This window comes from Crocuta crocuta, unplaced genomic scaffold (genome assembly GCF_008692635.1).
Source record: "Crocuta crocuta isolate KB4526 unplaced genomic scaffold, BGI_CrCroc_1.0 scaffold68, whole genome shotgun sequence".
NCBI lineage: Eukaryota > Metazoa > Chordata > Mammalia > Carnivora > Hyaenidae > Crocuta > Crocuta crocuta.
The window spans coordinates 3,686,615-3,712,209 of NW_027532426.1; the positions used below are offsets into that span (position 1 = coordinate 3,686,615).

Sequence of the window (25,595 nt, forward strand, 5' to 3'; positions counted from 1 at the left end):
TATGTGGAGGTAAAAATCCAGCTTGGGGTTTTGCTCTGAATCAATATTTTAACATTTTACCCAGACTGTACCAGCCCATTGCATAGGCTTCAACTTCCAAAATTAGCTGGGGATGAGGGGTGTGTGGGGCTCCTTGCACGGCTTTCCCTCCGCTTCTCCAACCCTTCTGGGCTCCTTTCCGCCCGCCACGGAGCCGGCTTTCCCCGGTGGCGCCGACAGGTGCAGCGCAGNCCGCGATGCCGGAGAAGAGGCCCTTCGAGCGGCTGCCTGCCGATGTCTCCCCCATCAACTACAGCCTTTGCCTCAAGCCCGACTTGCTGGACTTCACCTTCGAGGGCAAGCTGGAGGCCGCCGCCCAGGTACGGCAACCCTCGGGCGCCGGGGGCGAGCTGCGGGGCAAGCAGGCCGNGGGGAGATTCTAGAAGGGGGGAGAGGGTGAGAAGGAGAATGCTAATCCCAGGCAGCCTTGCTGAGTTCTCCCCGCCTGCTCCGGCCCAGGGGCCGGGTTTCCAAGATGATCCGCCCCCTCCCCCTTCCCCTCAAGTGACAGTGCAGCAGTGACTTTGTTCTCTCCTAACCTCTAGAGAAGCTGAAGGAGGACCCCACGTCCGCTTCTCCTCCCGTCTTCCTAGCTTTGCAGCCTGTGAAGCAGGTGGATTTATTGTTAGAGCGATGGTTGCTTAGCAGTACTCTTCTTCTGAAAGAAGCTGTTAGTTCTAGCATACCACTGTTGAAAATATTCCATTACTCTTCATTGCAGTTTTTGGTGAATCATGCACACCCCCCCCCACATTATCTGAAGTATTGTTTGATTTTGGAGACGTTTAGTATTGATGCCCTCCAAAGGTCCCGAACAATAGACATTTGTGATATCCCATGTTTTATGATGTATTATGTGAAGTCTGTGTTGAGAAATGGGAACCGTTTAGCAGTTATCTTTAAAAAGAACGATGGTAAATATATTGTTTCAATCGTTTTTCTACTGCAGTCAGAGAGGACGAACCAGTAGGCCTCAAGCTTAAAGAACAGGGTGTATAGCGCAGTGAAATGAAAGGAATGTATGGTGCTGGAGTGAATCGAAAGTTTGAAGTTGTCTTTGAAAGCTGAGTACTCAGATTGAAAATATGTCTCAGAGTGTAGAATTAAAAAGTATACTGTCACGTATGAATTGCTAGCGGGGGGCGGGGGGAAGCATGAGGGCTCTAGGGTCTGGCTGTGTGAAAAGGTGAAATTTACCTCTTTGAAAGTCAGGCGATTTAAAAAATTTCCATTAAGAATGTGAATCAGAATGAGTGTATCTTCCGTCTAAATTAGGATTTGAGAGGGTTCTTTGGGAGACTGTGTAAGCCAAGTGACTAGAGTGTTTGATATATATTGGCAGGGGGCAGATGGGAGGGATTGTAAACAGTAGTGTGTCTTGTGACTTGGCAAACCTGCGGGAAGAAGGACCTGTGATGAATGAGCTCGCATTATGTGAAAAGACTAAGTAAGATTTAAAAAATCACTTGTTTCCTTACCTCGTTAGTTGGCATCACGGGTTCAGGGTTTTGGAGAGTTATGCCTGTTTAGGGAAATTTTTCAGAAAAAGACTATCAGTAAAGATTTTTTCAAGTGATTATTAGGAAGTGAAGTGACAGTGTTAAGTAAGTGTTGGGACAGAATAAGATGCAGTGACATACTTCTCCTTACCCCTTTTCTACTTGCTTTTCCCGAAGTGATGAAAAATACGTGAAAGACTGCTTTGGGCCATTGAGGGAGCACCTGGTAACAGGAGCTTTTCAAAGCAATTCTGTTCAGAAATTCTTTTCAGGCTAGGTGGCAACACAAATGAAAGATGGTATGATAGTGAAATCTAACAGGTTTTATTAAAGGGTGATTGGACTCTTTAATTGTACACATTGCCACCTTTGGAAGAGTAAAGGAGTTAATGTTGGTAAAAAGTTAACATTAGTAGTAAGAAGCATATATTCATGTTTTTGAGATCCATGGGTTGGGGCAATAATTGTGGCGTTAATAATTGTGGTATCTTATTGTGAAGATCAAAAACTGTGGACAAGATTATATCTCTAGAAATCTCGATTTATAACTGGTACTGGGTCAGTTTCCTAACAGTTGGAATCATGTTACACAAAGTATGCAAGTTGCTTCGTTGCTTTAGTTGCAAAATTTTATGATAAGCTCAGAGTATTTGTACAGGTTACATATTAGAAACTTAGTGGATTTTTAACCTGGTCTGGGGTGTGGACTCCTAGGGAAGGTGAAGAAATTAGTCAACGTGCACCAGTTTTAAAAGCAGTTGTCTTTTAAGTGAGTGTGGTCTAGATCAGCAGGTTTTTGCAAATGTGTTATCATGGGCCTAGAGAGATGGGACATTCTTACCACCACCACCACCCCCGCCCCCCTTTAGGATATTTGAAAGCTTTTGTAACTATTTCAAATTCTGATTCTCTTGCTTTGTGAATTAACTAAAAAACAGATGTTTATGAGAGTGGCTACAGTTTTTTGTTATGAGTATATTGTGGTTTATTCAGTAATTGGGCTTTCTCTCATGGAAATATTTAACCTGTGCCAAAGAAATTAACTTCATCCTTCAAGGCCAGAAGTCAGGATATAGTAGACAATTCTTGGTCTTTGCCAACAAAATACTCATGCTGGTGATGACTAAATTGGCACTTAGCAGAGAGTTACAGATATAGTAGTTTGTTTGGCAGGCTAAAACCTGGCACCTAAATGCATGTTATTGTCAACCCTGTGTTATGGAATTTTCTGCCCAAATTTTGCATATTTTCTAAGTGCAGTCATTTTGGTTGTGTTTTATTACTTAAAAAGTGATAAAATTAATACTTTGTGCAGCATTGTGAGAAATCACTAAATGGTTTTAAGAAATTAAATTGGAAAGATTGGTAATAAGAAATTGAACTTGTTTGGATTTTCTATTATTTCCTGAATTGTATGTCTGAGGAAACACCTAAATATAAGACATTTTTATATGTTAAGCTTTATCTATTATCATCCAGCAATGAATTTTGCAGTGATTTTTCCAGATAAATGAAGTTTATCCTTTGAAGTACTTAGACTTAAAAAAAAAAAGTTTACTAATTTGGATGGAAATATTCCAAAAATGTATTTTTTTAAAACTCTCGTTCCTTATAATCTAGGTTTGTTTCTTTTCTTCTTTTTTTAAATACTGGGCATTGTTCTGAACATCTGTCATTGATACTTGCAACCACAGATCTACCCAATTATTACTATAATTTATTACTTTCATATCTATAAAGTCTTTTTGTTTGTTTTTCTTACTGTTAGGTTATTACTTCTTGCTGCTTCTGGTGCCTTGTTGCTGTTGATTGTGTAATTTCTTCCCTCTTCTATTTTATTGAACTTGATCTGAAGAGGTCTAACTAACCAGATAAACAAGCTTTTGTAGGCTTCAAAAGAAATGTCTAAGTGAGAGTTTGATGGACTCTTCTGAGTGAAGGATATGAGCTTTATTGTATGGACTTTGTATCATCTATTCTGCCTTCTATACAGGCTTTTTTTTTTTTTTTTTTTTACTTCCTGGTTCTGGACAATTGATATTGTCTGGTACAACCTGGACACATGTGATCTTGAGTACTAAATTATCTAGGAAACTTCTCCGAACTTTGCTATGTAAATGAGCCTGTACTTATTGGAAGGTAAATCTCATTCTAATCTGTATGTGAGTCAGTGGCAAAGGACTGAGTCTTCCTAAATAGCTGTTTTGTTGTTAACTTGAGATTAGTTCTCCAGATCTTGGAGCCTCAGTTTTGAACATCATTGAAGTTTGTAGTTCTCAGTTTATTTGGCCACTTGTAATCACTTTAAAATATTACTTTAAATTAGGAAATATTTTGGAAATACAGAAGAGTAACCCACCACTCAGATTTAGCAGATATTAATGTTTCCTCCCATTTGCTTCAGACTGTGCACAGTGGTTTTTTTTGGGAAATAAAATGTCACAGATACCACTAAAATTCATTTCCATCTCTTCCCATTCCTACTCTCGGGGTGACTTCTCTCATTAGGTAGGTGAGTATTATTCCTATGTGCAGTTTTAAACTTTTATTGCATTTGTAAGTAGCTACCAACAATACTCAGCAATGTTGTGTACATTTAAAATTTTTACATTAGTGGTTCTTACTACATTTGACTTTCTGCAACTTTGTCTTTTCTTTTCAATGTCTCACTTTGTGTTTACTAATTATTTGCTCCTTATTATCTTTAGAAATTATAGCCCTGTTCTGCAAAAGCAATGATTATTATAGAATTTTAATGATGAAACTGCTTGTAAGGCAAAGTGGCTCAGGCTTCAGACTGGTATTTGGAGTTCTCACCCTGGAGATTTCCTTTTACTAAAATCTGAGGACTTTGGTGATCAGAAAAAAAACCTCTTGAGGGGCACTTGGGTGGCTCAGTCGGTTGAGCATCCGACTTCGGCTCAGATCATTATCTCACAGATCGTGGGTTTGAGCCCTGCATCGGGCTCTGTGCAGACAGATAGCTCAGAGCCTGGAGCCTGTTTCAGATTCTGTCTCTCTCTCTCTGACCCTCCCCTGCTCATGTGCGCTCTCGCTCTCTCTTTCAGAAATAAATAAAACATTAAAAAATTTAAAAAAAGAAAGAAAAAACCTCTTGAGTCTTATGGTACCTGGAAAATGTATTTCTGGGTGATTGTAATAAAGACTTATTCAGGAAGAAAAGCTATCGTATTGCTGCTGCCTTCCTAGCTCATAGGAAACTTCCATTGTAAAAGTGTTACCAGTGGTAACAGTGGTCAGGCTGTCTCTTCAGTAGAGTCATTACTGAGTGTTTGGTTCAGTTGAAATGCAGTATGTCTCAGACTGCAAGAAGACTTAACCCTGGGTTTGAAACAAGGAGAGGATATATTATTGTTCCATTCTTTTTTTTTTTTTTTAATTTATTTCTAGGAGAGAGAGAGCGTGAGCAGGGGAGGGTCAGAGAGAGAGGGAGATACAGACTCTGAAATAGGCTCCAGGCTCTGAGCTGGCAGTCAGCACAGAGCCCGACGCGGGGCTCGAACCCATGAACCGCGAGATCATGACCTAAGCGAAAGTCGGATGCTTAACCGACTAAGCCACCCAGGCGCCCCATGTTCCATTCTTAATAGCATCAAATGGAGAAGTTGAAAACGAGCTTGTTATGGACATAATATATATGCCAACTTTAAAATTTTGCTTCTATTTTAAGCTTGTACATTGTGAAGATCTTAATGCTGAAATTCCTTTGGATTATTACCTGTATTTTTGATAGTGGAACATACAGGTAACATTGACTAACATGGTGACGTTAATATGTGAGAAATCACATACTGAATCATCAGGTCAGTGTTGGAAAAGCATAAAAAAGAGCAGTATTCTAGTGTGGTAGTCAAGCATTTAAGTCCACAGAGATCTTTTAAACCTGGGGCAGTATGTGTATACTGATACGCACAGTGCTATGTAATAGCACATAGTTTTTAAGTTTTATATTATTCTCATAGGTACTTTATAAACTGTTAGATGAATGCTGTTTGATAGTATTCAGAGTAACATTTTTATGATTAGAGTGCATTTAATCTTGGTTTCTGTGTGTGTCTTTTTTTTTTTTTTTTTTTTTAAAAAANGCACCCTTCAGCATGTGTGTCTTAATAAAAACATCTATTAAGTAATTACTGTGTATCAGGCACTAAGGGCTAAAACAAGCACTTTGTATCCTGTTTAAAGTGCATGTCTAATATGAAGCAGAAGATACTGTTTGATTTTTAAAATTTGAGTAGCTTTCTATTATTAAGTGTTTTTGTTCCTTTGGTTCTTCCCTCCCACTCTGGCAGTATCTTGAAAAAAACCTTGGTAGCTATTCAACAAGTAATTTATAAACAGGTAGATTTTCCTTCAACACAGGAGGAACTAGAATGTACTTGTAACTGGATGTTGTACACTGTGTGTTTCCAAAGTACACAAGCACTTTCCCTCAGAATGTTACAGTAGTAGTGGGATAAATGTCATTTGGCATATGTAGTGTTGTGCAGGTATCTTGACATTGGAATATTAACTGCTTGGCTACCATTAAATTCACCATAGCTGTTGATGGATGAAAATACAGTTGCCTAGATAAAGATTAAGATGTGTAACTAAACTACTGTTGTTATTCTGTTGGCATAAACTTCAAACTCTGGAAGGTTTTTATTCATTTAACTTTTTGGAGACGCCTCCTTGCCCCCCACCCCAGCCTCATTAAGTGCTTCATTTCTCTATTTCTGATTTTTTTTAAGTCACTTTATAAATAGTCAATTTTTGCTTTGTTTTGTTTGTTCAAATGTGGTGTTATAAAAGGCCAGTGGGATGCAAAAGTTTTATTGCTGTTTAGCAGTGTTCCTGGTGTGGGGCTCCTGGGTGGCTCAGGTGGTTAAGAATCTGACTCTTGGGGTGCCTGGGTGGCTCAGTCAGTTGAGCATCCAACCTCGGCTCAGGTCCTGATCTCACGATTCATGGGTTGGAGCCCCTCATCCGGCTCTGTGCTGACAGCTAGCTCAGAGTCTGGAGCTCTGTCTTTGGATTCTGTGACTCCCTCTCTCTCTGACCCTCCCCTGCTCACACTGTCTTTATCTCTGGAAAATAAATAAAACATTAAAAAATTTTAAGAAAAGAATCTGACTCTTGGTTTTGGCTCAGGTCATGATTTCACCGTTCCTGGGATGAAGACCTCCATCAGGCTCCAAGTGGAAAGCAAGGAGTATCTTCCCCTCTCTCTGTGCTCCTCCCCCCACCTTCAGAGAGCGAGACAGAGAGCATGGTTGTTCTCTCTCTCAAAATAAATAAATAGGAGTGCCTGGGTGGCTCAGTCAGTTAAGCAGTCTGACTTTGGCTCAGGTTATGATCTCATGGTTTGTGAGTTTGAGCCCTGCATAGGGCTTTGTGGTTGACAGCTCAGAGCCTGGAGCCTGCTTCGGATTCTGTGACTCCCCAATCCCCATCTGCCCATCCCTCCCTCCCTCTTTCCCTCTCTTTCTCTTTCTCAAAAATAAATATTAATAAAAAGGAATGACCTTGATGAAATAAATGGTATGAAGGAATATTACCACTCACAAAATATATTATGTATGTATGTGTGTATTTATTTATTTTAAGATTTTAGTTTTAACTAGTCTCCACACCCAATGTGGGACTAGAACTCACAACCTCAGGATCAAGAGTTGCATACTCTACCGACTGAGCCAGCCAGGTCCCCATACCGCTTAAACTTTTTGTTTAAAATTTATTAAATGGGGGCGCCTGGGTGGCTTAGTCGGTTAAGCGTCCGACTTTCGCTTAGGTCATGATCTCACGGTTCNAGTTTAGAAACAGATTTATGAAAAGGAATTTTTTTTTTTCAAAACTAAGCCCTCTACCCAATGTGGGGCTTGAGCTCAGGACCCCAAGAATAAGAGTCTCATATTCTACCAACTGAAGTAGTCAAGCCCCTGGAAAGGATTGTTTTTAATGAGCAAGAGTAGTTTCATGTTATGTGTTAGAGATTTTGACAGTCTGTTGCAGGCTTAATAACATACTCTCTAATTTAGGTTAGGTAATTTTAGTTTGAAATTAATCATGTTTATTGGTTATTAATAAAATAATTATGGTATAGCTTTTTCATGCAGATATTACACTACTCTCTTGTCCTTACCTAGTTCTGTGGTCTGTTAGTGATCTCAAGGCACTATTGACCTACATGTGGGTTTTGTTTGGACTATGCAGTGCTTTTGCAAATTTTGCATTTTTCCATCAGTTAAAATTTGGGAGATTGCACATGAAATATGAAATTTTTGACTTTTTTTTTTTTTTAAGTCATCTCTCTCTCTAATGTGGGGTTTGAACTCAGATCCTGAGATCTAGAGTTTCATGGTCTACCAGCTGAGCCAGCCAGGCACCCCTGTGGCTTTTTCTTGTTAATTTGAAGATCTGTCACTACTAAATCTGCTTTTCAGGGTAGCAGTAATTGGTTGGTTCCAAGAATTGGTTATTTACCCTTCTACCTGGACTACTGTATTCATCTGCTTGGCTGACCTTTGTAGACATTTGTTGATGATTTAGGACATCTGTATTTTTATTACTTTAAATTTAGACCTTTCAAATGTCTGAAAATGAATTTGAGATTCTGTTTAATGAAACAAGTATATAAAACCATGGTTAAAACCAAATTGAAATATGGGCAAGAGTTATGAATGAACAATTTGCAGAAGAAAAACAATGGCAAAAAAAAGTAGAAACTAAAAAGGAAGGATGCTTAGTCCGTGTTATTAGTAATATGGGAAATTCTTTTTTTTTAATGTTTTATTTATTTCTAGGAGAGAGAGAGAGAGATAGACAGCATGAGCAGGGGAGGGTCAGAGAGAGAGGGAGACACAGACTCTGAAAGAGGCTCCAGGCTCTGAGCTGGCAGTCAGCACAGAGCCCGACACGGAGCTCGAACCCACGAACCGCGAGATCATGACCTAAGCGAAAGCTGGACGCTTAACCGACTAAGCCACCCAGGCGCCCCAGTAATATGGGAAATTCTAATTAATGCAACAGTAGAATACCATGTAAGACCAATCAGACTGTCAAAAATTTTTAAGTTTTTAGAGGATAATGAAAGTGGAATTTCTTTATTCTTTGCTCATGGAAATATTATTTGAAAATACTCTAAAGGATAATTGGGTTATTCTTGGTAAAGAAGAAGGTGTATAAGAAAACATGGACCAAGATGTGTATTGTAGTACTATTTTAAGTAACAAAAAAATAGAAATAAGCTAACTTCCTTCAGGAAAGAAATGGATAACTGGTTTACTTTCAGAATGGACTACTATGCAAAAGTTAAAACTAATGAATTAGATCTACATCTGTCTGCATTTACCCATATCAGAAACAATGTTAAATGAAAAAAGCCGGTTGCAAAGGATGTATATGCTTTGATACTATTTGTGTGAAGTTAAACACGTTGCTTGCTGATATTCATATATGTAGCAGAAGTACTATACATACATGAGAAAGAGCTACATTATTAGCCTTTGGCTCCAGGGAATGAAGAAGAGAGGATGGGGCTTTCGTTATGTCTATAATTTATTTTGGGGGATCTTAAGCAAGTAAGACAAAATCTTAAAAAGTTTATTTAATCTTGATGGTGAGTCATTAGTGTGTGTTACATCCAAAATGTTTCTTTGGTAAGAGAAAAAATTTTAAAGGTTTTATGAAGTTTTTAAAAAAATTTTTTAATGCTTATTTATTAATGAGAGACAGAGCATGAGCAAGGAAGGGGCAGAGAGAGAGAAAGACACAGAATCTGAAGCAGGCTCCAGGCTCTGAGCTGTTAGCACAAAACCTGACGCAGGGCTCGAACTCATGAACTGCAAGATCATGACCTGAGCCAAAGTCAGACGCTTAACTGACTGAGACACCCAGTTTTATGAAGTTTTGACATGGTTTATATCACTTTTCTTCCTGTATCCTTACAGAAGGTCTTATGATGGGCTTGATATATAGGTTATAATACATAATTAATTGCAGCATATGGAAAATATTTCCTAATGTTTTTTAATTTGAAAAATCATAATTGTTTTAAATAAAGGTTTCAGTAGAAAAAAATTGCTTTTATTTAGCTCATTGGTCAGATGTTTAAATGCTGTGAAATACTTAAGTGTTTATTGTTGCTTTTAATGGAATTTGGAAAATGTAAATTGCCTTGGATTACTTAAAACGACTCATTTATTTTTTACCATGGTGATGAATAAATACTCAATCTAGGATTTAGTGATGTTTTAGTTTTAAAAAATTGCCTGTGACATACATTAGGCCAAGGTGAAGATGAACATGTTATTAATCTAGGCTATTTCTGACACTGCTGGTTTTTCTTTTCCCCTTAGGTGAGGCAGGCAACCAATCAGATTGTGATGAATTGTGCTGATATTGACATTATTACAGCCTCATATGCACCAGAGGGAGATGAAGGTAAGTGCTATTTTCCATTTAATTTGCTGTGTCTGTGTGTATGATGTGTGTATGGTGATACATACATTTTCAGATTAAGATATCAGTATTACTTTAGAAATAGGAAACATTTTTAGATGTTCATGGGAAATATTTTAATAATCTATACTGTGAGATTAAAGAAATGCCACAATTTTAATTCTGCCTCAAACATTAACTTATTTTGTGACCCTAGGCAGATTACATTTTTATAAATGTAAAATGAATATAATAACAAGCGTATAAAGTCAAAGAGTTACTTTAAAAATAAGGACTTTGAACATGGAAGATTGGTTCATCAAGGCAGCTTAGTTCATATGTGGTTTTCTTAAAGTTTTTTTTTTCCTCTTGAGCAATAGATTACAAAGGGATAACAAGTCTTAGTTGTAATGGAGAGAAAAATATTGGCTTTATGAGATCGAGTGTGGAGGTTAGAAGCTAGATGACCAAGTTAGTTACAGGGTAAGAATATGTTAAAAAAGAACATTGTATACAATGTGTGAGAATTCAGTTAGCATCTTTAAATTTTTTCTTTAAATGTATTATTTATTTCTAGGAGAGAGAGAGAGACAGCATGAGCAGGGGAGGGTCAGAGAGAGAGGGAGACACAGACTCTGAAACAGGCTCCAGGCTCTGAGCTGGCAGTCAGCACAGAGCCCGACACAGGGCTCGAACCCATGAACCGCGAGATCCTGACCTAAGTGAAAGTCGGACGCCCAACCGACTAAGCCACCCAGGCGCCCCTCAGTTAGCATCTTTAAAATGAGAACTATTTTAGATCTTGTAATTACAATAAGGATTAAATCGAGTAGTCAGTTTTGGCCTGAAATCTTGTTCCCACATCAGCTACATTTTTTAAAAGTTGTCAAGTTTGGCAAAAACTCACAAGTATATTGATATTGCAACTGAATTGCTTTTTACTTTATTTTTAAGTTTATTTATTTTGAGAGAGAGAGTGGGAGGGGGAGAGAGAATCCTAAGCAAGGCTCTGCTCCAGTAGTGTAGAGCCCAATGTGGTGCTTGAACTCACGAACTGTGAAATCATGACCTGAGCTGAAACCAAGAGCTGGATGCTTAACCAGCTAAAGCCGCCCAGGTACCCCATAAAATCTTTAGATTTGATATCTGGGAGCTGGCTGCCTCAGTCAGTGGAGCATGTGACTCTTGGTCTCAGGGTTGTGAGTTCAAGTCCCACGTTGTGTGTAGAGCTTACTTTAAAAAGAAGAGAAAAAAAGTTTTTCATTTGATATCAAATAAGTTAGGAACTTGACCTTTTAATTTACATTTAGTATAGCTCTTTCCCCTCTCCTTTACTCTGAAAAGAAGCATATGAGTAACATTTTATGACCGGACAATATTCATTTCATGAGTTTTTCTTAAATTGTCTTGTCCATAGAAAGACAAAAAAAAAAAAAAAAAAAGAAGTATCAGTTGAGCAGATTATTACCAAGAAGTACTCATGTTCGATTGTTTGTAAATGAGATCAAACTGCAGTGATTTTAAGTTAGAGGAACAGATCCTTCCAGTGGACTTTGAGTGAGTTGCCAACATTAAAGCAATTGTTTGGTAAATGAAAGAGGGATTATTTAATTTCTTTACCTGTGAAGAAAAACCTAAGCACCTCAGCCAAGCAATGCAAGCTAGCTTTGTTTTAGGTAGAGAACATTTATATTTAATACAGAGTTTTAAAATGGTGCCCAGTATGGATAGGGAGAACTAGTAAAATACATGTGCACCCTCCAGCTGGCATGGTTTCAGCTCAGGGTTGTTTTTATCTTCCTCTACTAAAATGCCAGGAGAGAATTCAGAGAACATAAATGCTTTGAATATGCATGACTCAATGGTGCCAAGCTCATACCGATCTGAATATCAAGGAAGCAGTGTTTATGTTCTTACTAAGAGGGTCAGAAGAGAAATGAAAGCTTATAGGAAATGAAGGGGATTTGGAGAGAGATTCAGATAAAATATTATTTTTTAGATACTTAAAATATTTTCTTCAGAACTAACTAAGGTATATTTTTCAACCCATTTCTCCTACAGCAACAGGAAAAACATAGTCCTGTGTAAGCTCCTCTAATTTTAGAGTTTAAGAGGAGGGGAAATTGTATTCATGTGGTATTTTAAGGATTCAGTCAGAAACAGATAGATTTGGCCTTCCAGATACATACACAGCTTAATTTTGCCCTTGGACACGGTAGCATTTCTGATTTTTACCTTACGGGAGAGTACAACATTTTTTTTTTTAAGAAATTAGTAGTTGGGAATTTGCCTGCCAGCTCCTTCTAGTTTTGGCAGGGGAATAACGGAGTCAATAGGAAAGGTACCATTTTCTTAACCCAGCTTATCTCATCTAGTACTGTACTTGTTAATACTTACAATTGCCTTCTGCAAGACTGATTTACATATCTGTAGCCACTAAGTCTTGGTGCTTTAAGGTAAAATCAGAAAATTGTTTGAAAGCCCGAAAATGTTGCTTCTTTGTGTAAGTTTTTAATTGATGAGAAAAGGCCATCTTGTGATATGTGTAGTAACCCAGAAAGACCTACTGGCATGTGTCTCCTTAAACTAAGGCACTGCCTTTGAAACAGAAATAATTTATTTTAAAACCTTTGTAGTATTAAAAAAAAAATGAGAAATCAGTAAGAAAAACGGCTGAAAACTGTTTTTTTACTGTTCTGCACTTCAAGGGTTGGTGAAATCACTAGCACTTAAGCCCCAGTGCAAGGAATGCACCTCCCTACACAGGGCAGGGATTAGTATTGTCATCAGCTTCTGCAAGAGAAATACGAAACTTTTGAGTGCCTGAACTCAGGTCCTGACAGGTAAAGAGTCTTTTAATTTATCGTTAATAGATGGCGTGGGCATAACCACATAGAGAATGATCACTTGAAAGTTTTGTACCAGGCTTTTCCCTTAGTGTATACTCTGTCAGATATGTTTGTAGAATTAGCTGTGTAAGGAAGCAGTTTTCCATTGGTGACATAATAGTTCATACACAGTTCTAATACATAGTTTCAGATCCACCAGTATCTCTTTGGTTTATTTATAAGGCGTGTAAATTTTAACACATTTATTCTTGAAGTAGAATTCTGTTTTTCAGTGTGTGCATAAGAGCACATGTATGTGTTAAAGTTAGTTAGAAATATTGCCAAATATCAATAATTCAGAGCAAAACTATTAACTTGAAAAAAAGGAATGGTTCTTAACACTTGATAATAAGCCTCAATAGGCCTTTATAAGCCTGCTGGTAATATATATTCCATCATAGAGTTAAGTGTGGTTGAGGAATAACATTAAAAAACTACCATTTCTTTGCAGTAGAGTTGTTTTTGTCATCATTTTGAAAATACATGCATGACCAATTGAGCGCTAGCCCTCAAATCTGGAAAACTGAAAGAGAATGGAAAATACCCATTTTTAATACAAATATATTGAACTATGATACAGAATTTCATAATGAAATTTTAAAAGAAGGAATCAAAGTATAAGTTTAATTATAAATAACAGTATAGGGTAGGGGCCTCAAACCAAAGTTACTGTTGGGATTAAAAAAATAACAAACATGAATGAATTGAACTGGTTGTAAGAAAACAAGAGTGTTGGGGGCCAAACCAAAGAATGCACGTCTCACATAAATGTATTCAAATTTTAAAGAACTTTTCTGGCCAACAACATTTTTGTGAGCTATATTGATTTTTTTTTTAATTTGCAGCCTTCCAGGGAACTGTGGTGTGTTATGCATATTCTTTATCATTTGGGCCTGAAAATAAGACTTGAATATAGCAGTTTCATTAAAAAGAGCAAAAACCTTGTATGAGATTTTTCTAGGTTCTTAGTTGAAACTGATGTATTACTATGCCATATTACTATTAAATCTATTCACCAGACTGTTTTAGTTTGCTGTATATGTTCCAGTGGTATATACTTTTTAAAGATTCAGAATCTGACAATAAACCATTTAAGAAAAAAAATTAAAAATTGAAAAAAGATTCAGCATCTATCATAATACCTCTTCTTAGGTAGCTTTTTTTGGGCACTAAAATGACCTTATTTTTGAGCTCTTATTTTTATTTTGTCCCTGGTTTATTTCCTAGTCCTAAGTTTATTGAGTTTTGGGGATTTTGAATATAAAAGTCTATTATGTACTATTATTCTTCTGAAGAATGGGTATATTAAGGCATAACCTAACCACCATTCCGGGCTGTATTGAGGAGCCAGATATTTTCCTGGGTCTTTGGTAACTTTCAGGACATCCTGTTTTCTGAATTAAATGGTGATTCATTCATTCATTCATTCAAAGTTTATTTTGAGAGAGAGAGTGCGTGCACACCCAAGTGGGGAGGGGCAGAGAGGAGAAACAGAATCCCAAGCAAGCTCTGCACCATCAGCACAGTGCCTGATGTGGGGCTTGAACTCTCAAACTGTGAGATCACTACCTGAGCCAAGATCAAGAGTTGGACACTTAACTGACTGCGCCACCCAGGTGCCTCTGATTTTATTTTTTGTACTAGTGAACTCCATTTTTTATAGCAGTTCTAATAAAAAGTGCAGAGATTTCCCATATATTCTGTGTCCCACCCACCCCTTTCCCCCTCCTTATCAATATCCCGACCCAGAATGGTACATTTGTTACAGTAAATGAACCTACGTTACCACCTCATTAACACTCAGAATCCATAGTTTACATTTGGGTTCTCTCTTGGTGTTATAGATTCTGTGGGTTTTAACAAATGTATTCACCATTACTGTACCATACACAACCGTTTCACTGCCCGGAAAATCCTCTGAGCTCTGCCTGTTTACACAATCTTCCTTCCTAACCCCTGGCAACCATTGATCTTTTTACTGTCTCCATAGTCTTTTCTAGAATGTTATATAGTTGGAGTCATAGGGCAGTATGTTGGCTTTTCATATTGTCTTCTTTCACTTAGTATTACTGCACTTAAGTTTCTTCCATGTCTTTTCATCACTGGTTGAGAGTTCATTTCTTTTTAGCTCTGAATAATGTTCCATTGACTGTGTATACCAAGTTTATTTATCCATTTACCTATTGAAGGACTTCTTGATTACTTTCAAGTTTTGGTAGTTATGAGTAAAGGTGCTATAAATATCCACGTGCAGATTTTTGTGATGATGTGTTGTAAGTTTTCAACCAAGGAGCATGGTTGCCGGATCCTATCATAAGAGTGCATTTAGGGGTCCCTGGCTGGCTCAGTTGGTGGAGCATTTGACTCTTGTTTGCCGAGTTGTGAGTTTGAGCCCCACATTGGGTGTAGAGATTATTTAAAACAAAACAAAACAAAACAAAACAGTGTTTAGTTTTGTAAGAAACTGCCAAATTGTCTTCCAAAGTAACTGTAAACATTTTGCATTCCCACAGCAATGTGTGAGAATTCCTGTTGTTCTGCATGCTCCCAAGCATTTGTTGTTATCAGTGTTTTGGATTTTGGCCATTTTAATAGGTATATAGTGGTATGTCATTACTGTTTTAGTTTGCAGATCCCTAATCACATGATGTTGAAACGCTTTCATATGCTTTCTTGTCATCTGTGTATCATCTTCTGTGAGATGTCAGTTCAGGTCTTTTACATAATATTAACTGGATTGTTCTTTTTCTTATTGTTGAGTTTTAAGAATTCTTTGTATGTTTTAGATAATAGTCCTTTATCAACTGTGTCTTTTACAGATATTTTCTCCTAGTCTGTGGCTTGTCTTCTCATTCTCTTGACATTGTCTTTCTCAGAGCAGAATTTTTAGATTTTAATTAAGTCCGGGTTATCATTTATTTTTCATGGATTATATCTTGGGTATTTTATCTAAAAAGTCATCACTGGGGTGCCTAGGTGGCTCAGTCGGTTAAGCGTCCAACTTTGTCTCAGGTCATGATCTCAGAGCTCATGAGTTGGAGCCCCATGTTGGTGCTCACAGCTGAGAGCCTGGAGCCTACTTTGGATTCTCCCTTCTCTCTCTGCCCCTCCCCCACTCACACTCTCTCCTTCAAAAATAAAAAAAAAAATTTAAATTTTTTTAAAAATTAAAAAAAAAATCATCACAATACTCAAGATTAACTAGTTTTTCTCCAATGTTATCTTCCAGGGGGTTCGTAGTTTTGTATTTTCATTTAGATCTGTAATCCATTTTGAGTTAATTTTTTTAAAAGATGTAAGGTCTGTGTGTAGATAGTTTTTGCATGTGGATGTCCTTTTGTTACAGCACCATATATCAAAAAGATAGCTCCTTTGTATTGCTTTTTCTCCTACGTCAAAAATCAGTTGACTGTATTTATGTGGTTCTGTTTCTAGGCTCTCAGTGCTGTTCCATTGATCTGCTTGTCTTTTGTTTTTCCAAAACCACACTACATTGATTACTGTAGACTTTATGGTTAAGATTTGAAGTTGGGTAGTGTCAGTCCTCTGATTTTGTTCTTCAGTATTGAGTTGGGCATTCTGGGTTGTTTGCCTCTCCATATAAACTTCAGTATCCACAAAATAACTTGTTAGATTTATACCTAAGTAATTCATTTTTGAATAATATTGTAAATGATAATGTGTTTTTAATTTCAAATACCGCTTATTTGTTACTGGTATATAGAAAGTGATTGACTTATGTATGTTAATCTTGTCTCATGCAACTTTACTATAATTGCATATTAGTTCCAGTTTTTTGCTAATCCTTTTGAATTTTCTACATGACCATGTATCTGTGAACAAGGACAGTTTTATTTCTATCATCCGAATATATATACCTTTTATTTCCTTTTCTTGTCTTACTGTGTTAGGATTTTCGGTTAGTTAGGCTTTTTGGTACAACGTTGAAAAGCACTGATAAGAAGGGATATCTTTGCTTTCCTTGTTCCTCATCTTAACTGGAAAGCTTGAATTTCAAGTTGAAGAAATTCATCTATTTCTACTTTGCTGAGAGTTTCTGTCATGAATGGGCTTTGGATTTTGTCAAATGCTTTTTGTACATATGATGATTATGTGATTTTTCTTTTTTAGGCTATTGATTAATTGATTTTTGAATGTTGAAACAGCCTTGCATTCTAGGATAAATCCCACTTGGTCATGGCACATGACTCTTTTTATGTATATTTTTTCTTTTTCTTTTTCAAACATTTATTTATGAGACAGAGAAGAGAGAGCATGAGTGGGGGAGGGGCAAAGAGAGAGGGAGACACAGAATCTGAAGCAGGTTCCAGGCTCTGAGCTGTCAGCACAGAACCCGACATGGGATTCAAACTCAAAAACTGTGAGATCATGACCTGAGCCAGAGTTGGATGCTTAACTGACTGAGCCACCCAGACACCCCTCTTTTTATATTTTTATATGTTGCTGGATTTGATTTGCTAATATTTTGTGAGGGTTTTTGCATTTACATTCGTAAGAAATATTGGTCTGTAGTTTTCTTATATGTCTTTTATTTTGATATTACTGTAGTACTGACTTCATAAAATGAGTTAGGAAGTATTCCTTCTGCTTCTATCTCCTGGAAGAGATTGTAGAGAATGGAAATAGTTTCTTACTTAAATGTTTGGTAGAATTCACAAGTGAACCTATCTGGGTCTGTGCTTTCTGTTTTGGAAGATTATTATTGATTGAATTCTTTAATAGATACTATAGCTATTCAGATGATCTGTTTCTTCTTTATGTGAGTTTTTTAGTAGATTGTATGTTTCAAGGAATTGGTCCATTTCATTGAGGCTTTTAAATTTGTGGGCAGAGAGTTGTTTATAATATTCCTGTATTATCTTTTTAATGTCCAGGGGGTCTGTAGTGATGTTCCCTCTTTCAGTTCTAATTTTAGTAATTTGCGTCTTCTCTCTTTTTCCCTTAACTTGGCTAGATGATTAATGATTTTGTTGATTTTTTTTCCAAAGAATCAGCTTTGTTTTTCTTGTTGATTTTTCTCTACGAGTTTTTTATTTGATTATGTTTTTAAAGTTTATTTGAGAGAGAGAGAGAAAGAGAGGGAAAGAGAATCCCAATCAGGCTGACAGCACGGAGCCTGATTTAGAGCTCAATCCCACAAACCATGACATCATGACCTGAGCCAAAATCAAGAGTTGGGTGCTTAACCGACTGAGTGACCCAGGTGCTCCCTGATTTTCTAGTTTACATTTCATTGATTTCTGCACAAATTTTTATTACTTTTTTTGGTATTTGTATTAAATCCACAATTATGCTTATTTTGGATTTAATTTGTTCTTTTTTTAGTTTCCTAAGGTGGAAGCTTAGTAATTTTATTTATTTATTTATGTATTTATTTATAAGTAAGTAAGCAAGCAAGCAAGCTCTACACCCAATGTGGGGCTTGAATCAGGACCTCTGATCAGGAGTTGCATGCTCTACTGACTGAGATAGCTAGGTACCCCTAGGTAATTGAAACTAGATTTTTTCTAATATATGTTTTCAGTACTATGAATTTCCCTCTAAGCACTGCTTTCACTGAATCCCACAAACTTTGATAAGTTGTATTTTCATTTTCATTTAGTAAAATATATTTAAAGATTTCTCTGGAGATTTCTTCTTTGCCCTGTGTGTTATTTAGAAATATTAGAAGTATAATTATTTAATTTCTGAGTATTTGGGGATTTTTCCAGCTATTTTTCTGTTACTGATTTCTAGTTTAATTCCTTTGTGGTCAGAAAGTAAAGACATTTTATGATTTCTATTTTTTTACTTATTTATTTTTAATTTTTAAAAAAATGTTTATTTTTGAGAGAGAAACAGCATGAGTGGGGGAGGGGCAGAGAGAGAGGGAGACACAGAATCCAAAGCAGGCTCTAGGCTCTGAGCTGTCAGCACAGAGCCTGATGAGGAGCTTGAACCCATAAACCATGAGCTCATGACCTGAGTCAAAGTTGGACACTTAACTGACTGAGCCACCCAGGTGCCCTGATTCCTTTTCTTTTATATTAGTTAAAAGTGTGTCTTATGACCCAGAATATGGTTTGTCTTGGTGAATGTTCCAAATGAGCTTGAGTAAAATGTGTAACACATTATGTTTGATGAAATAGTCTATAGATGTCAATTATATCCAGTTGATTGATGGTGCTTTTGAGTTCAACTGTGTCTACAGATTTTCTGCTATTGAATCTGTTTATTTCTGATAGAAGGATGTTAAAGTCTCCAGTTCTAGTAGTAGATTCATCTCTTTCTCCTTTCCACTCTGTCAGTTTTTGCCTCATGTATTTTGATGCTTTGTTGTTAGACACACATTAGGGATTGTTATGTCTTCTTGGAGTATTGGTCCCTCTTTCATTATGTAATGTTCCTCTCTTTTTGCTTTGAAGTCCGCTCTGTCTGAAATTAATACAGCTACATGCACTTTGTTTTGATTAGTGTTATATCTTTTTCCATCCCTTTTCTTTTAATATGTTAATTTTTTAAAATGGTTGTCATAGAGTTTGCAATATACATTTATAACTAATCCAGTCACTTTCAGATAACACCATAGTGCTAACCTAAGTAGTACAGGTACCTTATACTAACAAAATATTCCCAATTCCTTCCTGCCATGCTTTTTATCATTGCTGTCATTCATTTCCCTTATGCGTAAGCACACCCACACAGAAGCCAACCTAATCAAATACATTGTTACTATTAATATTTGAACAAATTATCATTTAGATCACTTAAAAACAACAAAAACATTTTTATTTTACCTTCATTTATTCATCCTCTAATGCTCTTCTTCATGTAGATCCAAATTTCTGACCTATATAATTTTCCTTTTCTGTAAATAACTTTTTTTTAATGTTTATTATGTTTATTTTGAGAGAAAGAGAGCGTGCATATGCACAGTGGAAGGGCAGAGAAAGAGGAGAGAGAGAATCACAAGAAGGCTCTATCTCACAAACTGTGAGATCATGACCTGAGATCATGATCAAGAGTCCAATGCTTGACTGATTGAGTCAACCCAAGAACCCCTAAAGAACTTCTTTTAACATATCTTGCAAAGCAAGTCTATTAGCAACAAATTCCCTCAATTTTTGTCTGAGAAAGTCTATTTCTCCTCATTCTTTTTTAAGACTTAATTTTTTCTTAAGTTTATTTTGAGAGAGAGCGAGCATGTGTGCAATGAGTGAGAGAGAGAGGGAGAGAATCCCAGGTAGACTCTGCACTGTTCCCAATGCAGGGTTCAAACTCACAAACCGTGAAATCATGTCCTGAGCTGAAGTCAGACATTTACTGAGCTACCCAGGTGTCCCTTAAGACTTAATTTTTTTAGAACTATTTAGGTTCACAGCCAGATTGAGAGGAATATTCTATTTTACTTTTGAAGGATCTTTTTTTTTTTTTTTTTTAAGAGCAGCAGGCAAAAGCTTATTAGAGTATAAAATCAGAAAGTAAAAATAATATGAAAGCTCTCTTTACAGAGAGGGGGCATTCGAAAGAGAATGCTCCTGAAGGATCAGTTTCAAAGATACAGAATTCTAGTTAGTAGTTTTTTTTTTCTCCCCTTTAAGTATTTCGTTCCATTCTCTTCTTGCTGGCATGATTTGTGAGAAGTTGAATGTAATCCTTCTTACTCTTCTATAGATAAAGTGTTCTTTCCCTCTGGCTTCTTTCAAGATGTTTTCTTTCTGTTTGATTTCCTAAAGTTTGAATATGATATGCCTAGGTTTAGGTTTTGTTGTTGTTGTTGTTGTTGTTGTTATTTTCTTTTGTTTTTGACATTTATCCTGCTTGGTCTTCTCTGAGCTTCCTGGATCTGTAGTTTGGTGTCTCACATTAATTTGGGGAAATTCTCAGCCTTTAATGCCCCAAATATTGCTTCCATTCCTTTCTTTTTCTTGTCCTTCTGGTAGTCCCATCATGGTTACACCTAAAGTTTTCCCATAGTTCTTGGACATTTTGTTCTATGCGGCCCCCCAGTTTTGGACGTTTCTTTTGTCATGTCTGCAGGCTCAGAGATTGTTTCCTCAGCCGTGACCAGTCTAACAACCAGCCCATCAAAGACATTTTTCATTTCTGTTACTGTTTTTGATTTCTATCATTTTAAAAAATTCTTTCTTAGTATTTCTATCTCTGCTTACATTATCTGTCAGTTCTTGCATGTGTCTACTTTTTTCATTGAAGCTCTTAGCATATTAATCATAGTTTAAAAAAAATCCTGGTCACATAATTCCAACATTCTCATCATAACTGACCCTGGTTTTGATGCTTGTTTAATCTCTTCACATTGCATTTTCTGCCTTTTAGTATACCTTCCAGTATTTTTTTTGAGACCCAGACATGATGTACTGGGTAAAAGGAACTACAATAAATAGGCCTTTAATAATGCGATGGGGTGCACCTGGGTGGCTCAGTCAGTTGGGTGTCCAGCTCTTGCTTTTGACTCAGGTCATGATCTCACAGTTGAGTTTGAGCCCTGTGCCGAGCCCTGCGCTGACAGCATGGAGCCTGGTTGGGATTCTGTCTCTTCCTTCCCCTCTGCCTCTCCCTCACTCATGCACATGCTCTCTCGCTCTCTCTCTCTCTCTCTCTCAAATAAGTATACATTAAAAAAACTGATGGTACGGTGAGGGGTAGGGGAAGCATTCTATAATCCTGTGACTAGGTCTCAATCTTTTAGTCTCCCTGATCTGGGAACTTCACCAGTGCTTCTCAGCTTTTTTTCCCCACGTAGGTGGGACAGGATGGCTGGAGGGGCTGGAGTTTGTTATTTCCCTTACCTCAAGTAAGTTAGGTTCTGATAAAACCCAGCAGCCCCTCCCTGTTGAATTTCTGGACTCTGTGTTGTATTCCATCTTAAGTCTTGAAATCAGGTAATATAAGCCCCCTATCTGTATTCTTTTGAAAAATGATTTTGCCTATTCTAGGTCCCTTTAATTTTCATACAAATTTCAGAATCAAGTTTGTCAAGTCCTACAAAAACTAGATATTGTTAATTGGGATTGCATTGACTCCATTGGGGAGAACAATATTGAACCTCATTCATAAAGAATATGTTTTTCCACTATTTCAAATCTTCTTAATTTCTCTCAGATTGTAGGAGTTTCTATTTAATCTTAGCTCATTGTAGAGAAGATTTAATTTTCTGCTTTTTTAAGGGGAGAGAGCAGACAACACAGCCAGGTAACTTTTTTTAAAAAATTGTAATAAAATGCACATAACGTAAAGTTTAACCATCTTAAACCATTTACAATTGTACATTCACATTATTGAGCAACCATCATTACCTTCCATCTCCAGAACTCTTTTTATCTTGCAAGACAAAAACTCCATACCCATTAAAAGTAACTAATTCTTGGGGTGCCTGGAGGGCTCAGTCAGGTAAGCATGTGACTTTGGCTCAGAAAGATCTCACCGTTTTTGAGTTCAAGCCCCACATCGGGTCTGCTGTCAGTGCGGAGTACACTTCCGATCCTCTGTCCCCTTCTCTCTGCCCCTCCCCTGCTCATGCATGTGCACTTCCTCTGTCCTTAAAAATAAATAATTTTTCCCATCCCTCTGCCCCTGCAACCACTGTTTTACTGTTTGTCTCTATGAATTTGACAACTCTAGGTACCTCATATGAGTGGAATCATATAGTATTTGCCATTTTATAATTGTTTCATTTAGCACAATGTCCTCAAGATTCATCCATGTTGTAGCATGTTTCAGGATTTCTTTATATTTTAAGGCTGAATAATACTCTGTTCTGTGTATGTACCACATTTTATTTATCCATTTATATGTCAGTGGACACTTGGGTTGCTTCCACCTTTTAACGATTGTGAATAATGCTGCTATGGACATGTGTATACAGATACCTCTTTGAGACTCATTTCAATTCAGATATATACCCAAAATGGAATGGTTGGATCATATGGTAGTTTTATGTTTAAGTTTTTGAGGAATCACCGTGCTGTTTTTTTTTTTTTTTAATGTTTATTTTTGAGCAAGCGAGAGAGAGAGAGCAAGTGTAAGCAGGGGAGGAGCAGAGCAAGAGGGGAACAGAGGACTCAAAACAGGCTCCATGCTGGCCGCAGAGAGCCTGATGTGGGGCTCAAACTTGCAAACTGTGAGATCATGACCTGAGCTGAAGTCTGATGAGCCAACTCAGATGACCCTCTCTTTTTCTTAATTAACATTTTTTAAGTTTAGTTATTTATTTTGAGGAAAAGAGAGAGAGGGTGTGTTTGCACACATGTACAAGTGGGGAGGAGCAGAGAGTGAAGGGGACAGAGGTTCCGAAGCAGGGTCTGTGCTGACAGCAGAGAGCCCAATAAGGGGCTTGAACTCATGAACTATGAGATCATGACTTGAGCTGAAGTCCGATGCTTAACCGACTGAGCCACCCAAGTGACCCAAATCACTCTACTGTTTTCTGTGGCAGCTGCACTGTTTTACATTCTCATCAGTTGTACTGAATGATTCCAATTTCTCCACATCTTTGCTATTGCTTGTTATTTTCTTTTTTTGACAATAGCCATCTTAATAGGTATGAAGTGGTATCTTCATTGTGGTTTTGGTTTGTATTTTTCTAATGACGAGTGATATTAAACATCTTTTCATAGGCTTATTCGCCATTTATATATCTTAGGAGAAATGTCTAAGTCTTTTGCCCATTTTTTTAATTGTTTTTTTTTTTTACTGCTTTTTTTATGGTTGAGTATAGGAGTACTTAATATATTCTGGATATTAACCCCTTATCAGATATATTGTGCAGACATTTTCTTCCATTCTGTATGTTGCCTTTCACTCTGTTGATTGTGTTTTGATGTACAGCAGTTTTTAATTTTGATGAGGTTCAGTTGGTCCATTTTTTTCTTTTGTTGCTTGTGCTTTTGGCATAATATCCAAGGAGTCATTGCCAAATCCAATGTCATGAAACTTTTGCATTTTTAAAAAATATTTATTTATTTTTTGGAAGAGCACAAACAGAGAAGGGACAGAGAAAGGGGGATAGAGGATCTGAAGTGGGCTTTTAAGTTTTGTGGTGTGAGTTCTCACATTCAGGTCTTTGATCCATTTGAGCTCATTTTTTTAAATTTTATTTTTGAGAGAGAGAGAGAGACAGAGTGCAAATGGGGGTGGGGCAGAGAGAGAGAGGGAGACACAGAATCTGAAACAGGCTTCAGGCTCTGAGCTAGCTGTCAGCACAGAGCCCAATGCGGGGCTCGAACCCACGAACCTAGAGATCATGACCTGAGCCGAAGTCGGACACTTAACTGACTGAGCCACGCAGGCGCCCCAACTATTTCTTTTTTAAAAATTACTCTTTGCCCATTGAATAATCTTAGCACCCTTGTTGAAAATCGTTTGACCATACATGCAAGAGTTTATTTCTGGGCTCTTGATTCTATTCCATTGGTCTGTATGTCTGTCTTTATGCCAGTACCATACCTTTTTTTTTGGNTATAAGTGGAGGAGAGGAAGAGAGAGGAGGAGACACAGAATCTGAAGCAGGCTCCAGGCTCTGAGCAAACGTTCAGCACGGAGCCTGATGCCGAGCTGAAACCCATGAACTCTGAGATCATGACCTGAGCCCAAGTCGGACACTTAACTGACTGAGCCACCCAGGCACCCTTCTATATGATTTTTTAGATGGGTTTTTAAGTTTCTATAAAAAATATTGTTGAGCTTTTTGGAGGGATTGTACTGAATATATAGATTGCTTTGGATATTATGAACATCTTTTTTTTCTACTTAAAAAATTTTTTTTAAATATTTATTTATTTTTGGGGGGTGGAAAAGAGAGGGACAGAAGATCTGAAGCAGGCTCTGTGCTGACATCAGAGAGCCTGACATGGGGCTCGAACTCACAAACTGAGATCATGGGGCGCCTGGGTGGCTCAGTCGGTTGGCCTCCTAATTTGGCTCAGGTCATGATCTCACGGCTTGTAGGTTCGAGCCCCATGTCGGCCTCTGTGCTGACGGCTAGCTCAGAGCCTGAAGCCTGCTTCTGATTCTGTGTCTCCCTCTCTTTCTGACCCTCTCCTCACGCTGCTCCCCCCTCTCAGAAATAAATTAAAAAAAGAAAAAGCATTAAAAAATATTAAAAGCAAACAAACTGTGAGATCATGAGCTGAGCTGAAGTTGGATACTTAACTGACTGAGCCACCCAGGTGCCCCTAAGTTTAAAAAAAGTTTTAAGTAATCTCTACACTCAAGATGGGGCTCGAATTCACAACCCTGAGATCAAGAGTTATATGTTCTACTGACTGAGCCAGCCAGGCACACCATGAATATTACAAGCATCTTAATATTGACTTCTAATCATAAACAAGGGATGTCTTTCCATTTGTTTGTATATCTTCTTTAACTTCTTTTAGCAACGTTTTTTAGTTTTGAGTGTATGAGTCTTTTACTTCCTTGGTTAAATTTGTTCCTGAGTATGTTCTTTTTGATGTTATTGCAAATGGAATGGTTTTGTTAATTTCCTTTTGGAATTGTTCATTGTTAGTGTGTAGAAACGCAACTGATTTCTGTATGTTGATTTTGTGTCCTACAACTTTGCTGGATTTGCTTATTCTAATAATTTTTTTTTAAAATATTTTTATTTATTTCTAGAAGAGAGAGAGGGAGTTACAGACTGTGAAACAGGCTCCAGGCTCTGAGCTGGCAGTCAGCACAGAGCCCGACGCGGGGCTCGAACCCACGAACC

The 25,595-nt window shown here is 37.4% G+C and overlaps 1 protein-coding gene across 1 annotated transcript in view; it reads left to right on the plus strand.

Annotated features, from left to right (window-relative positions):
- Window positions 1-236: 236 nt before the first annotated feature.
- NPEPPS (aminopeptidase puromycin sensitive) overlaps window positions 237-25,595 on the plus strand; it is a 93,394-nt gene continuing 68,035 nt past the window's right edge. The window contains exons 1-2 of the mRNA XM_077779310.1: window positions 237-359; window positions 9,899-9,983. Coding sequence (XP_077635436.1) covers window positions 237-359; window positions 9,899-9,983 — 208 coding nt within the window. The remainder of the gene's footprint in view (window positions 360-9,898; window positions 9,984-25,595) is intronic.